The sequence below is a fragment of the Neomonachus schauinslandi genome, chromosome 16, assembly GCF_002201575.2.
Source record: "Neomonachus schauinslandi chromosome 16, ASM220157v2, whole genome shotgun sequence".
Classification (NCBI taxonomy): Eukaryota; Metazoa; Chordata; class Mammalia; order Carnivora; family Phocidae; genus Neomonachus; species Neomonachus schauinslandi.
Genome location: NC_058418.1, coordinates 11,881,116 through 11,897,116, shown reverse-complemented (window position 1 = coordinate 11,897,116; position 16,001 = coordinate 11,881,116). Strand labels below are relative to the sequence as shown.

General features: G+C 43.8%; 1 protein-coding gene across 1 annotated transcript; it reads left to right on the top strand.

The window, feature by feature from the left end:
* Positions 1-5,819: 5,819 nt before the first annotated feature.
* CXCL17 (C-X-C motif chemokine ligand 17) lies at positions 5,820-15,282 on the top strand. The gene is made up of 4 exons (XM_021696656.1): positions 5,820-5,898; positions 13,656-13,736; positions 14,389-14,490; positions 15,185-15,282. The coding sequence occupies exons 1-4, from the start codon at positions 5,820-5,822 to the stop codon at positions 15,280-15,282; spliced, it is 360 nt and encodes a 119-aa protein (XP_021552331.1).
* Positions 15,283-16,001: the final 719 nt, after the last annotated feature.

The window sequence follows — 16,001 nt, the reverse complement described above, 5'->3', positions numbered from 1 at the left end:
TAACTTGCCAAGGTCGGTGGTGGAGCTGGGATTAACAAGCAGGTGTGTCTAATAGCACCGCCATGGCGGTGCTAATTGCGAGAAGACTGAACGTGGTATGTAGGTAATAGGAAGGAGCAGGGAGAACTATGGCGGAAAAATAAGATTAAGAAACAGGGAAGTTAGGTAAGCTTGCCAAAGTGGGACCGTATGTTGTACAGCCACGAAAACTAGAGAGAGACATCTGAACTTGATCTTGTATTTACACAAGAGCCTTTGAAGATTTTGAGTAAGAGAGCGACCAAAGCGACATCCTGAGCAAAGACCAAAGAGGACAGTGGTGAAAATCAGGGCTCCAGGTTCCTATTCCAAAAAGATGCCACTAACAACCACAAAGGGGGCCACACAATACAGTGGAGTGAGAACTGGACTAAGGGTCAGAAGCTTGGGTTTAAATGTAAAAAGTGGGGCACCCGGGTGGCTCAGTCATTAAGCCTCTGCTTTCGGCTCAGGTCATGATCCCGGGGCCCTGGGATCAAGCCCCACATCAGGCTCCCTGCTTCTCCCTCTCCCACTCCCCTCCTTGTGTTCCCTCTCTCACTGTCTCTCTCTCTCTCTGTCAAATAAATAAAATCTTTAAAAAAATGCAAAAAATTACGCACTAAAGTCATGACTTTGTTAGGCTAGTTACATACTCTCTCTGCACTTCAGTTTCTCTTCACCCATAAATCAGGTAAAGTGAGAACTAATCCCTACACGACCTCTAAAAGCTTTGCTACACAAATTGTGGCCCATCAACCAGCAGCAGCATCGTCCAGAAGCTTATTAGAAATGCAGCATCTCGGCGCCACCAGAGGAATCAGTCCTGTATTTAAACAAGGTGATCTGTAAACACATTAAAGTTTAAGAGACTTCTCTAAAGTATGCTCCGGGGGCTCCTGGGTGGCTCAGTCGATTAAGCGTCTGACTTTGGCTCAGGTCATGATCTCAGGATCCTAGGATCGAGCCCCACCTGGAGACTTGCCCTCAGCAAGGAGTCTGCTTCTCCCTCTCCCTCTGCTCCTCCCCCCACTCATGTGCGCAGATGCTCTCTCTCTCTCTCTGAAATAAATAAAATCTTTATTTTAAAAAAAGGGGGGTGCACCTGGGTGGCTCAGTCGTTAAGCATCTGCCTTCAGCTCAGGTCATGATCCCAGGGTCCTGGGATCAAGCCCCGCATTGGGCTCCTGGCTCAGCGGGAAGCCTGCTCCTCCCTCTCCCACTCCCCCTGCTTGTGTTCCCTCTCTCGCTGTGTCTCTCTCTGTCAAATAAATAAAATCTTTAAAAAAAATAAATAAATAAAAATAAATAAAAAGGGGGGGTTCCAGTTCTAAAATGCAATGGTTTCAGACTCACCTCAACTCTGTCACTTGACAGGGAAGAAAATTACCTATTCACTTCATTTGTGTCTAATTCATTTTTTCATTCATTTTCCCCTCATCCTAACACCGCGCCCCCCGCCACACACACATACATACTTGCCCACACCTGAGTTGTGTTCTTAGGAAATACCAGTGGGCAGCGCTGCCATCTGGTGGCCATGACCATAAATGCACGTAACCTCACTGTTCTTGCCCTTGAAGGGGGTGGGGATCAACAGAGGGGGTGAAGTCCAAGTCACAGATTAGATATGAGAATCACAACCACCCACAATGACCGGAAGTAGCTGTCAGACAGACTTCAGCCTGCACCATACAGTCATGTCACCATTCAAAGGGCAGTTTTTATAATAAAATGTGGTATTAGTGGGGAAGCTGGGTTCCAAGCCAAACTCTGCCCTTGTAACCTTCAAAAACAACAAAAAAATCACTATGACATGTTTTCAGATATCCAGCCCCTGCCTGAACTCCGTCAGTAAACTTGTAATTTTCCAAGGAAATTTACTTTGCTGTGACAGCTCTTTCTCATCCTGAGCTGAACGTGTCTGCTGCACACTCACCAGTCCGAGTCCTACTCTGTTGGCCCTGAAATGCATCTAATACATTTTCACAAAACAGACCTTTCCCAAATGACAATCCTGAAGTCCCTACACTCTTCTGTCCCTTTCCAATGGGCCAGCGAAGTGTGTCCAGCACAGCTGAAACTCAGTATTCTAGGAGTGTTCTGACTAGCGCAGCAGAGCCACAGGACCACCCATCTCCCCATTCTGGGCGCTAGACCTGTATTAGAAAGCCACATCAGCTGATGCGACGACACTGGTTTTTCCTACTTGTACAGCGGCTCAGTCACCCCACACTTCTGTTGGCGTATACTTTTTATTCAGCTTTTTAAAAGATTTATTTTGAGATAGAGGGAGTGGGGGGGAGGGGCAGAGGGCGAGACTCTCAAATAGACTCCCTGCTGAGCACAGAGCTAGAGCTCACAACCCTGAGATCATGACCTGAGCCAAAATCAGGAGTTGGACGTTAAACTGACTGAGCCACCCAGGAGCCCCATATTCAGTTTTATTTTTTTAAGAAATATTTATTAGAGCCTGCTGTGTACTATGCGCTGGAGACACAAAGATGAACCAGACCTGGTCTCTGCCCTCACTGAGCTCTGGGCTACGGAGGGAACCTAATTCAAAGCCAGACCATCACAGTTCAGCGGGAAATACCTCAACAGAGGTAGACACAGACTTTTGAGGACCATCCCAGCAACCCCCTGTGAAAATCTTCCACTCTTGTTTTCTGGGCTCAGTTTTCCTCATTTCAAGCTCAAAGTGGAAAAAAAAAAAATAGTAATAATGCAAATGTCCCAGACGGTCATACTTGGGTCAGACATTTCCTTCTGGTTAATCCAAGGCATTTTGGGGCTCATTCTGAATGTCCACTCTCTCCTGTTAGAGCTCACCACAGCTGCCACATGAACAGAAATTCTAGCAGGTCAGAAAAATTGAGTGTTAGTCCTGTGGCTTTTCTTTCTTTTTTTTTTAGTCCTGTGACTTTGAGGTTAATGGAACTGTATGATGTTGCACAAATCATATAACTTAAATTTCCATTCTGTGAAATGGAGCAGTTAGGTTAGCCCTCAGTGGGTCTCTATGTCTAGTGAGAGCCCCTCAGAGACAGCTTCACACCTTCTTCTCGGTAGCCACCATCTAGCAAACGCCAGGGACACATTAGGTGCTCAAATGTCTACTGAATATATGTATGAATAAATGATAATTAGGGCAGCATGAATCATGGAATCAATCAACAAACATTTCTGAATGTCTACTAAGTACACTGTGGAGTCAGGAAACCAAATAGGGGCAGAATGGTATTTTCTCCCCACTTTCCCTTACCTCCTTCCTGAAGGGGAAGCTTTGTAAGGCAGAGGCTGGGTTGAAACAAATAATGTTCTCAAGATGGGCTCTAAGTAGTTGTCAATATTAACAAGAAAAAAGCCTGTTTGTCCTGCGGGTGTTTTATATCAATGAACCTGAGGGACCCAAAGCCCCCTCCCATGGTACCCAGGACCCAAACCCCACCCCAAGTCCTTGGAGGGGAAAACCAGACAGAGGGAACTGACAGGGAGCCAGGACTGAGGGGACCAGGAGGAAGGGCTGAGGAGCTCACTGACACTGCAGCAGCCTGAGAGCAGACTGACGGATAGCTCAGTGGGCAAAGGAAAGCGCTCCCACCAGGTCCCTTGCGGTACATGACCATTCATCAGTGAAATTTTCTTTCTGATAATGGACTGCACTTTTCACATGCTTCCTAACATACCAGGCCTAGTTAAAGTGTTACGAGAATATCACTTAATTCAACAAACACTGATAGAGTACTCCCAAAGTGCCAGGCCCTACACAAAAATGAACAGTAACACCCCCTCCACTACCCTCAAAGATCCCCATCCAATTAGCTCCATGCTCCTCTGCACTGCCCTCCTCTGTGGCCTCCACCAATCCAAATCCTACCCTACCAGCAAGACCCCACCCAAGCTCCACCTAATGAGAGTCCCCCCAAGTGACTCTGAGCCCACAGTGAACTCCTGCCACTTCTGGAATTTGGTTCCACTTCCATCTCTAGGTTTTATGAATATATGTCATCTAGCTGGTTAGATTTGAGCCTCCTGAGAACAGAGACCATTGTTAGAATTTTCCAGAGAGGGCGCCTGGGTGGCTCAGTTGGTTAAGCGACTGCCTTCGGCTCAGGTCATGATCCTGGAGTCCCGGGATCGAGTCCCGCATCGGGCTCCCTGCTCGGCAGGGAGTCTGCTTCTCCCTCTGACCCTCCCCCTTCTCATGTGCTCTCTCTCTCATTCTCTCTCTCTAAAATAAATAAATAAAATCTTTAAAAAAAAAAAAAAAGAATTTTCCAGAGAAACCACATCCGTGGTTTATATCAGACCAAGCTCAGACCAAGCCCATGCCTTCAACTGGAGGCAAATCCCCATTGTGCCTGCCTCATGAAGGTGCTTTATAAACTTTGTAGTAGCAAAGTCTATAATCAACTCTCCAATATGTTGATAAGCAGCAATAATTTGAAAATTGAGAGGGTGGGGCACCTAGGTGGCTCAGTCATTAAGCGTCTACCTTCGGCTCAGGTCATGATTACCAGGGTCCTGGGATTGAGCCCCGCATCGGGCTCCCTGCTCTGCGGGAAGCCTGCTTCTTCCTCTCCCACTCCCCCTGCTTGTGTTCCCCCTCTCGCTGTCTCTCTCTCTCTTTGTCAAATAAATAAATAAAATCTTAAAAAAAAAGAAAAGAAAAGAAAATTGAGAGGGTAAGAATGATCATACAGAAATCAAAAAGGGTTTGACTCATGCCTTGCCTCTCCCCTCCCAAGTCAAACAATCACGCCATCTGTTCTCACTCCTGCCTGGAGGCTGCCAGGGAGGACTTCCTTGTTAACCATTCCCTCAGCCCCAGCAAATATCACTCAGCATTCAAGCCTGTCTCTCCTCTTTCTTTGAGCACATTTCCCAAAGTCTCTGAAATGAGTCAAGTTTAGTAAGTACTGATGTTTTTACCTAAATGGTTACTCTAAGTAGTATTACCTTCTTCCTTTGCCTTGGGCTGTTTCCAAAGTCTGGAGCCAACAATCCCAACAGCACAGGCAAACACCCTTTAAGGGCTCCTTCCCTCCTATGGTTCCTGTTTCTCAAACCTTCTTGGCCTTGAAGGCCTGGGGGTCTTCCACCAACCCAGTTCCTTCTCCTTTAGTCTAGAGCAACTAAGCCACAGCCACCTTCCTGATGAAAAACAAGGAAGCCCAGTATGACCCACTGCTTCAGGGGCAATGTTCTGAGCAAGAGAGAAATAGCCTCTCATCTTCAGTCCTCTCTGCTTCCCACCTTACTTATGTGGCCACAGAATTGGGAGGAAATTGTAAACAGAGTGAGGACGGAGCAACTTCTCAAGCAACACTCCTGTTGCTCCAGGGGCCTGGAGGACAGAGGGGAAACAGGTCATGTCATCCTCTCTTCTGCTGACCCTTAGTATTCGCTTTCCTGCCTGATATTAAGCTAGAAAGCATCACCAAAAGGTATAAGGAAATTCAAAGAGCAAAAAGATTTGGGGAAGAAATCCTAGCACCCTGGGGGGTAGGGAGTGGGGGAAGAGGAGGGGAGGGAACCAGTATTGCTGCCAAGTTGTCAGTCACCTTCTTGTGTTCTTAAGAATGCTTCATTTTTTTGTTTGGCCAGTTTTGCCTCCCAGATTCCTGTAAACCTGTTACCTAACAAGGTCAGCGTCACTTAGCTGTTCTCGCCCTCTAATGGGAACACTGGCCAGGGATTAAAGCCCAGACCACCATCCCCAGGAAGACGTCGGGAGCCTCCAACTGGAACCCTCCACACTCTGTTCAAGTGACTCAACAGCAGCACCAACAGTCGCAATGAAAATTCTAATCTCTTTCCTCCTTCTGTTGCTGCCACTAATGCTGATGCCTGTGGTCTCTAGCAGCCCAAATCCAGGTAATAAGATTAATTTTCTATAAAGGGGAAACAGGGGGGAGAAAATGTGGCAAAACAGAGAAGAAAATGTGGCAAAAAAAAACCCCAACAACCATGCATTGAAATGTAGCCCCTTCCAGCTACAAGGATTTGGGACAAGTTAGCTTCTGTCAATGCCTGGTTCCTCATTTACAAAAAGGAGAAGACTATACTTACATCCAGAGTGTTGCGAGAGCGAAATGAGATAGTGGGTATCGAAATATCTGAAACTGTAGCTAACGAAATACAGATATGCACTGGCTCAATAAAAATCTGCTCCCTTGGGACGCCTGGTTGGTTCAGTCGGTTGAGCGTCTGCCTGCGGCTCTGGTCATGATCTCAGGGTCCTGGGATCAAGTCCTGCATCGGGCTCCCTGCTCAGTGGGGAGTCAGCTTCTCCTTCTCTCCCCGCCTGCTGCTCCCCCTGCTTGTGCTCACTCTCTCTGTCCAATAAATAAATAAGATCTTTAAATAAAATTTTTAAATTAAAAAAAAAATCTGCTCCCTTACCTTCTGCCCCTAATCCCTTTCCAGAAGAGCCAGTCTTGGTGACGGCAGTGTAAAGGTGTTAAAGGCAACTGTACATTCATGGAGGATGAGAAGTCCTTGCTTATACTCTTTATAGTGCACCAGAATGCAACCAATAATTTTTAATGCTATTTAATGGTAAAGTAATAAACTAGAAAAATCATATCACCAGATAGTATCCATATTGGAAGCTTTAGCCATACTAAGCTCACCTTTTGGGAAGCAGGCCTTAGGTTAAAGGCTCCAAATCAGCTCCAGCTTTTACTACATCTCAGGTGGCCTCACCATTAGCAGAACAACCATGCAGAAGAGAGCTCATCCCATGTATGTTTCTACTCAAGAGAACCAACTCCTCAAGGCCTACTTTGAGGTAAAATAGCTTTTTTACATATTTAACATCAACTTGATCCTTAAAATCAGAAGTTCACCTTACTCCACCCCAATTTTACACTTCCCTTCCCTTGTAGAGAGAGCTCTCTGGGAGGTGCTGGGCCCCATAGTGCTAGGGCCTAGACTGCCAGTCTGGAGGGGAAGGCTTTTCCATCATGGTGACAGACACCAAGGCTAGAGTCCTCAGCCTCGATTCAAAGCTCTAACCACAACCTGCCTTTCCAATCCACCCCTCATTTCACTAACAAATGCTCTGTGTTCTACCTAAACTAGACTGTTGGTTGTTCCCTGAATGGGTCTCATGCTTCCCCACTAGCTTAACTTCACTCATATACTCAGCTCAGAAACCACCTCCTCCTCACAGCCTCCCTGATACCTCTCTCAACCAGATATGAGCCCTCCGTCCCGTGAACATGCTTAGTCCAAACCTGACTCTCTCTTTGCACTTGTCATATTCTGTCCTATATTGAAGGTGTGCCTTTCCTACCTCCACCCTTGCCCTTCTAGACTGTAACCTCCTTGGTGGCACAATCTGGTATATTGTTTCCATATCCCTCACACTATCCAGTATAGTATTCAGTAAATATCTGCTAAGTGAAAGAATAAATGCTCAGGTTTCTAAGTTCAAAATGTTGCCCTTAAAAGACTCTACACCTGGGTTTGATAGCAGCTCTATTAACATTTGGGGCTGGGCAATTCTTTGCTGTAGGGTGCTATTCTGTGCATTGTAAGATGTTCAGCAGGATCTGTGTGGCCTCTACCAACTAGATGCCAAAAGCAGCCTCTCCACCCCTGCCCCCAGTTAAGACAGATAAAGTTAACTCCAGACGTTGCCAAATGTCCCCTGGAGGGGGAAACTGCTCCCCAGCTGAGAACTCCTGCAATAGTTCTCAAACCTGACGACACGTTTAGACTTACTTAGACCTGTAGACTCAGCCTTGGAGCCCAAGGAACCTAGATTCAAATCCTGTTTCATCCTTACTTTACAACCCTAGACAAGCTGCTTCATCTTTGGAGCCCGTTTTACCATCTTAAAATGAGTAAAATACCATTTAGAACATAGAATTGTTGTGAATATTAAATGATCTATAATGTATACCTAGCAAGGATTCAATAAACGGACTGAGTAAAATATCTCAAGTATCTCCTAAAGCACAAGAACAATGAATTGGGGAAAGCTCGCTCTGCCGCCAGGTGGCGCTATTACAGCCACATCCGGCTCCATCCCAGTCTTCCAGCCAAACACAGCTTTGCAGGACCTGTCTGGCTAGAGGAAACGACACCCCTCACCTTCCCATCCCCCACCCCCCGATTCTCAAAATAAAATCGGATCTTACTTTATCTCTTAAAATAACCACATACATGCACAGTGTGTTTTTCACAGAGAGGGAGAATAGATAAGAATATATGAAAATGTTAGGAAACAAATCACTTGTAATAATAGATAAATTACTTATAATACCATTAACTACATTAATCTACAATAATAGCTGAAATGTGTTAAGCAATCCTATGTGGCAGGCCATGTTGTAAGCTCTTCACATACATATTACCTCACAGAAATACATGTATTTTTTAATTCACTTTTCATTTTTCAGACTTAAGAAATGCTATAAAAATAATCAGAGTTCCCATATATCCTTCATCCAGTTTTTTTCAAATAACATCTTCCATAACCATAATATGATTATCAAAACCAGGAAATTAGCATTGACATAATACTATTAATGAATGTACTAATATTCAGGTTTGCTAATCACCCCATTAATGTCCTTTTTTTTGGTCCAGAATCCAATCCAGGATACTACACTGAATAAAGTTGTCATGTCTCCTTGGTTTTCCCCAAACTAGAGCAGTCTCTCAGCGTTCCTTGTCTTTCATGATTTTGACAGTTTTGAAGAGTACTGGTCAGTTATTTTGTAGAAAGCCCCTCAGTTTGGGTTTGTCTGATGTTTCTTCGTGATTAAATTCAGATTATGCATTTTGGGCAAGAATACCACCGAAGTCATGTGTGCCCTCTCCATGCATCAAATCAGATGGCCCACGATAATGATCATTCCCAACTACTGATGATATATTTTTTTTAAGATTTTATTTATTTATTTGAGAGAGAGAGAGAGCACATGAGAGGGGGGAGGGTCAGAGGGAGAAGCAGACTCCCTGCTGAGCAGGGAGCCTGATCCGGGACTCGATCCTGGGACTCCAGGATCACGACCTGAGCCGAAGGCAGTCGCTTAACCAACTGAGCCACCCAGGCACCCACTGATGATATTCATTTTGAACACTTGCTTAAGGTGGTGTCTGCCAGGTTTCTCTAATGTAAAGCTACTCTTTTTCCCACTGTAATTAATAAGTATCTTGTGGAGAGATACTTTAAGACTATGTAAATAGCCTGTTTCTTCTCATCATACTTTTGCCCACTAATTTTTAAAATCCTTTGATGATTCCCACCTTCCACAAATGTTACTATGGTATTAGCCAAATGGTGATTTTCTATTTCCATCATTCCTTCTACATTTATTAATTGGGATTCTACTATAAGAAAAAGCTTCTCCTTCTCTCCCATTTATTTATTGAGTTATTTATTTATATGAGTAAAGACTCATGGGGCGCCTGGGTGGCTCAGATGGTTAAGCATCTGCCTTCGACTCAGGTCATGATCCCAGGGTCCTGGGATCGAGTCCCGTATCGGGCTCCCTGCTCCTTGGGAGCCTGCTTCTCCCTCTGCCTCTCTCTCTCTCTGTCTCTCATGAATAAATAAATAAAATCTTTAAAAAAAAAAAGACTCATGGATATTTATGGATTATAATCCATTACTATCATTATTTATTATGTTGTTCATATTATCTCAGAATTGACTATTGAGAGCTCCTGCAAATAGGCTTCTCTGTCTTTTTGACATAGCATTTTTTAGCAGTTCCGGACTTTCTGATACCACAAGATGTTCCGGGCTCATCTTGTACTTCCCTGGCCTGCCTTGGAATCTGCCATTTTTCCAAGGAGCTCTGGTTCCTTTCATTGGAGAATGGTATTCACAAACCATGGGCACTAAGGTATTGCCCATGGCTACTAGGTGCCAGTGCTTCTACGCCCTCTAGTGGACAAAGCTGGGAAACAGATGCATGTGCACACACTAATGGACTCTTATTAGTCCCATTTTACAAATTAGGTAAATGAAACACAGAAGTTAGGCAACTTGTCCGAAATCATAAAGTTAATATGTAGTGGAACAGGGAAGTCAAAATAATGATAGATCTACCGCGAGTCCTAACAAGTGGGAGTAGCTTCTTTACACATACAGGTCAGCAGAAAGCAACAAACCTAACATTCCAGCATAGACACCCTCTTTGGGACTGAGTGACAGCAATCCGCAATAATAACCATGATAATAACCATCATGTACTGAACACCTACTTGGGCACTGGCCATTGGGCACCCCCAGTAGCTCATTTATTCCTAATTCTGCAAGGTGGATACTACTATTCTCGTTTTACAAACCAGAGAACCAAAGATCAAAGAGGCCGAGACAACATGGTTAACTGACAGAGCAAGTAGTCGATGCCAGGTCCGCCTGCCTGGATGTAAAGTTCATGCTTATTCCACTGTATCAATATTCTCCAAAATTGATTTTCGGTAGGACATAAATTAGCTTTTACTTCAATAGTTATGTTTATGTCAATGCATCTTAGAAAAAAATCTAAGCATGTATCAGACCCCTAATCTCACAGATAATATTGCAGAGGATGAGGCTGTTTTGTAAATTAAATCTGTTTAAAGAAAAAGTAAGAAGTAAATAATAGTAGAGGGTGGTACAAGCTACAGAAAGCATCATAAAGGTGGCCCAGAAATGTCTGAGGTTTGGAAAACATAATATTACAGGAACGTGCAGCTTCATTTTAAGTTACACCATGGAATTAGGGTTGTAAAGGCTGCAGAAAGAACAACAGACTTAAGAAACTTGGATCTGGGTTTTAGCTTCAGATGTGTCACCGTTACCTTTGTGAACTTGGGCATTTCATTTGCTCTCTCTGTGCCTCAGTTTCCTCATCTGAAAAAAAAAGGGAGAGTGATTTAGTTAATTAGTACAACCCTTTCACAAGCCATTCTGTAATAATATCAAGAAACATAAAACTATTCTTAACTTTTGACCCAGCAATTCCACTTTGGGAAATCTTGCCCAAGACAATAATCTAACATTTGGAAAACAGTTACAAACATAAATTTATCAATATCCAAAAGTAAAACAATCTAAATATTCAGCAATGAGTGAACAGTTAAATAATTAGGAGCTCATATGCTTACTGGGAATGTTATGCAGTCATTAAAAATGTCTGTTATTGGGGCGCCTGGGTGGCTCAGTCGTTAAGCATCTGCCTTTGGCTCAGATCATGATCCCAGGGTTCTGGGATCAAGCCCCAAGTTGTCACTGGGCTCCCTGCTCAGCGGGGAGTCTTTTTCTCCCTCTCCCTCTGCCCCTTCCCCCAACTCATGCACTCTCTCTCTCTCTCTAGTAAATAATAAAATCTTTTCTAAAAAGGGGGGGGGCGCCTGGGTGGCTCAGGTGGTTGAGTGTCCATCTCTTGATTTCAGCTCAGGTTATGATCTCAGGATCGTGGGATCCAGCCCTGAGTAGGACTCTGCCTGGGCATGGAACCTGCTTGAGAGTCCCTCTCTCCCTCTGCCCCTCTCTGCTCACACTCTCTCTCTTTCTCAAAGAAAAAAAAAAGTTAATAAAAATATCCATTATGAAGATGACACAGCAACATGCTTATTAAGTGAACAAAAAGAAACTTGTTCACATACTATGGTTATCACTGTATAAAGAAAATCATATGCAGGAAACACACCAAAATACCACCAGATGATAAGAGCAAAGATTTCTTTATTTGCACTTTCCAAAATTTCTCTAATATAGCTATATTACATTTAGAATGAAAAAACTTCTAAATAAAGAGATTCAACTAAATAACCTCCAAGATTCCCTCTGGCTCTAGCACTCTGTGGCTTTCCTCTGGAACTACAAGTAGAGGTCAGCTGAGAGTAAAATATTAGAAAAGTTTAGATGGCAGGGGCTATGTGTGCCTGTTTGAATTATTTTAATAGCACTCAAAACAGCACATGAGAACATTTGGAAACTAGCACTTGGGAAAATGATGCAACACCTTCCATCTGTGTGGCAGAAAGGGCACAAGTCTGGGAAAGAGCCCTGGATTGAACCAGATGATCTCTAAGGGCCCTCTCCAGACAATCTGTTCATTTGCTTATTGAACAAACATTTACCAAGTGCCTACCATGTGTCAGCTGTATGTAGTTGAATGACTATTGAGCCATCTGTGGGAGAAAGATTTTTAGTTTCCTAGGGCAGACCTAACAAAATAGCACAGAATGGGGGGCTTAAACAACAGAAATTTATTTTCTCACATCTCTGGTATCCCTTTGCCCAAATCTCTTCTTATAAAGACTCTAGTTGGACTGAATCAGGACCCACCATAACGACCTCATCTTAATTCAAACTCATTTTAACTCAGTCAACTCTTTAAAGGCCCTATCTTCAAATACAGTCATTCTGGGGATTAGGGCTTCATCATGAATTTGGGGGGACACAATTCAGTCCACAATAGATTTCAAACAACAAACTATACATATAACTGTGCATTAAGAGAGCTGCCTTCAAATACAGTGGAGAACCATGTGAAGGCATAATTAATTTTTACAGGAAATATCAGAAACTACTATACAAAGGAAGCATCATCTGGGCCCACTTCTAGCTCCAGAGTCTCAAGTCTATCAACCATCATCCTTGATTGTCATAGAAATATTTTAGGTATCACAAAATGGGAATAAGACAGCATCAGGTAATAAGACAGACTTGACTAGAGGCCGAAAGAGGAATGGATTTGTTCCGGAGGCAGAAAGGTAAATACCATCCTCTTATAGTTGAACTGGGATTACGGATTCAAATACAGGAAGGAACTTGAAGGTCAGGTGAAGATCCTGACTAGTTTATGGAATAATCTGCTCCTTGTTCTCATTCCTTAAGTCATGAGAATTTTAATGTGTGCTGGGGCTAGGGGGTATTGTCAGGTCTTTTTTTTTTTTCCTAAAAATTTATTTATATATTTGAGAGAGAAAGGGAGTGAGAGCAGGAGAAGGGTGGGAGGGGCAGAGGGAGAGAGAGAGAGAGAAACCCAAGCAGACTCCACATGGAGCACAGAGCCCGACATGGGGCTCAATGCAGGGCTTAATCCCACGACCCTGAGATCATGACCCTGAGATCATGACCTGAGCTAAAACCAAGGGTCAGATGCTCAACCAACTGAGCCACCCAGGTGTCCCTGTCAGGTCTTGATTTATGCCCACTTTTTGTCCTTTCTTCCATCTAGAAGCCATTCTTTTTCCACCTACCTCCAGCTAAGCTCTTCTCTAAGCCAGATTTTAAACCTCAATTCCCTATCCATTTAAAATACTCCTCTCTTGAGGTAGCCTAGATCCCTGAATAAAAAAGGAAGTTAGGGATGTCTGGGTGGCTCAGTCAGTTAAGTGTCTGCCTTCAGCTCACATCCTGGTCTCCGGGTCCTGGGATCAAGCTTGGCATCAGCATCAGGCTCCCTGCTCAGTGGGGAGCCTGCTACTCTCTCTCCTCTCCCTCTGCCATTCCCCCTGCTTGTGCTCTTTCTCTCTCTCAAATAAATAAATAAAATCTTTAAAAAAGAGAGAGAGAAAGGAAAAACCACCGATGCAGGTAGCACAATGCTGGGGTACCATTTCTGTTGGCGCCTTCCCTTTCCGGTGCCTGGCCATGACCTGTTTCCTTCCACCAGGGGTCGCCAGAGGCCATCGGGACGATCGCCAGGCTCCTAAGAGGTGGCTCCACGAAGGCGGCCAAGAATGTGAGTGCAAAGGTCAGTATCAACAATAGCACTGCACCATCACCAACCAACTCTCTCCTGAGTCCCATCCCTGCCTCCCACACACCAGTACAGATGTTTTCTGAGCTGACTTCACCCACTGCCCTCTCCTCCAGCCCACCACATGCAGCACCAACGCTTGTCTTCTTCCTGAGTCTCCGGCAAGAGCAGGACCCCTCCAAAGTCCAGGGGAGCTGGCTGAATCTCTGGCTGCCCCTTCCCCTTTACTCTTTTCCCCAATAACCCAGGGCTACCTTACAAAAAATTCCTGGATCTTGTTTTTGACCTTTGTTTACCCATAAATAAGACTGAGATCCGAGAGGCAAAATGCTTGGCCTAGTTAAAGGAGCCAAAGGCAGCCGCCTCAATCTTTTCTTCATATTTTGGTCTCCTTAATGATATCCTGATGCCCCCTCCAAACCTGCCACCAAATTCTTGCCAATACAGGTCAGGCAAAACAACTCAGAAATCCTGGTGCTCATATAACTGGGTATCCCCACTGTTCTGTGTTGACCCCTTTCCCCACCTCCACTGCAGTCTGAAAAAGAAACTGGAAGGCAAGGAAGATGGCAAGTAAAGCCCTGCCCCACTCCCTATTCTCAAAGATATTAACCTTCCCCTCTTAGCACCAACCCTGTTATTTCAGACTGGTTCCTGAGAGCCCCTAAAAGAAAAATCATGACAGTGCCTGAGATGCCAAAGAAGCAGTGTCCCTGTGATCAATTCAAGGCCAGGGTGAAGAAAACCAGTAAGTTTCAAACGAATGACCTTCCTTAAACCAGAGGCACTCTGTGGAATCAACTAGGGATGGAGCAGGGGTTGAGAATAGACAGGAGAAGTGAAATGAAGACCAAGATAAGCACACCTCTCAACACTTTCTACTCAATGTCAACTTGAGGAAATAAGACGAGCAAGGGAGGCGGATACAATTTTCCTAATACTAGAAAGTTTCGACCAAATTCTTAAGATTTTAGAAGCCCATTGCTTATCAAAGTGGAGGGAGATGGGGCTATTGGGGACCCGGTCATTGATCTCTGAAGATGTCAAATAGAATTTGGTTCCTCCCTTGGGAAGTTTTTAAATGTCATATAAAAAGTAAATTGGCAAATTAAACTGATTGAAACGATGATATTATGAAGAATGAGATAAATCAAGATCCTTATCACTGCTGGTAGAAGTAAAATACAATTTGGTAGCACCTATCAAAAATTTATTTATTTATTTTTAAGTATTTTATTTTGGGGGGCACCTGGGTGGCTCAGTTGGTTAAGCATCCAGCTCTGAGGAATGAGGAGTGAAGAATATATTTTCTTTAATTTTTAAAATTTTTAAAATTTTATTTTTTTCCATTGGATGAGTCTCACTTTTATGTCATCTTGAAAGCTTTCATAAAAATTAAATTTTTAAAACGTTTTTAACATTAATCTTTATTTTCACCCTAGGGCACCAAAGGCACCACAGGAAGCCAAACAAGCACTCCAGAGCCTGCCAGGAATTCCTCAAACAATGTCAGCTAGCAAGCTTTGCTCTGCCATTATAGGACTTCTGAGGGCTCACTCTCCCAATGAAATATTCTCAGTCAAGATGATAGTGAGCACCCCTAGAGGATGTTCTTCTCCCACTTCCAGCTCACCCTCCCTGACCCCTCTCCAGTGTTCTCACAAAGCATTTTCCCCAAGATTATTGCTCCCTCTGGTGCCCTCTTTTCTTGTCAGTCTTTTCTTGTGCCCCTCTGTCCCCTTTTCCGGGCTTAAGCTTAATTACCTGAAAGAAACCTGGAAACCCTGGTTTCTTAACTGGTCCCAAATGACCTTAAATATAACCAGGCAAGTAGCAAACAGAAGTCAATAAATATTTTTAAATGTAATAAGTCAAAATCATTTCTTTCAAATGGGGTCTGGCAACTCATTCAATCCCCACTTTAGCCTGTTTACTGCAAATTCTACCCAGATTCTACACACACTTCTCCCCGCTACCAGCCTCACTCTTCCTCTCCACTGCCCAATTTTTTATTCTTTTACCCATTTAACAAACCTTTTTGAGGTAAGAGCTAAGTGGGGCAAAGAAAGCAGGTATAGCAACGAATCCAACATGATCTTACTAAAGACAATATAGATTAAAGAAAAACAAAAAAACCCTGGCACAGTCTCCCAACACATAAAATGCCTTCAATATTTATGATTCTTCTTATCATCATCATCATTAACGGTCGTTGCACTCTGTGAGTTTCCAATCTAGTACAGAAAACACATATTCATG

Excerpts from the sequence above, each read along its gene's own strand:
- CXCL17 (XM_021696656.1), top strand. The coding sequence starts at position 5,820 with ATGAAAATTCTAATCTCTTTCCTCCTTCTGTTGCTGCCACTAATGCTG. Across the intron at positions 5,899-13,655 it reads CTCTAGCAGCCCAAATCCAG|GGGTCGCCAGAGGCCATCGG; the intron begins GTAATAAGATTA and ends TCCTTCCACCAG. Across the intron at positions 14,491-15,184 it reads GGCCAGGGTGAAGAAAACCA|GGCACCAAAGGCACCACAGG; the intron begins GTAAGTTTCAAA and ends TTTTCACCCTAG.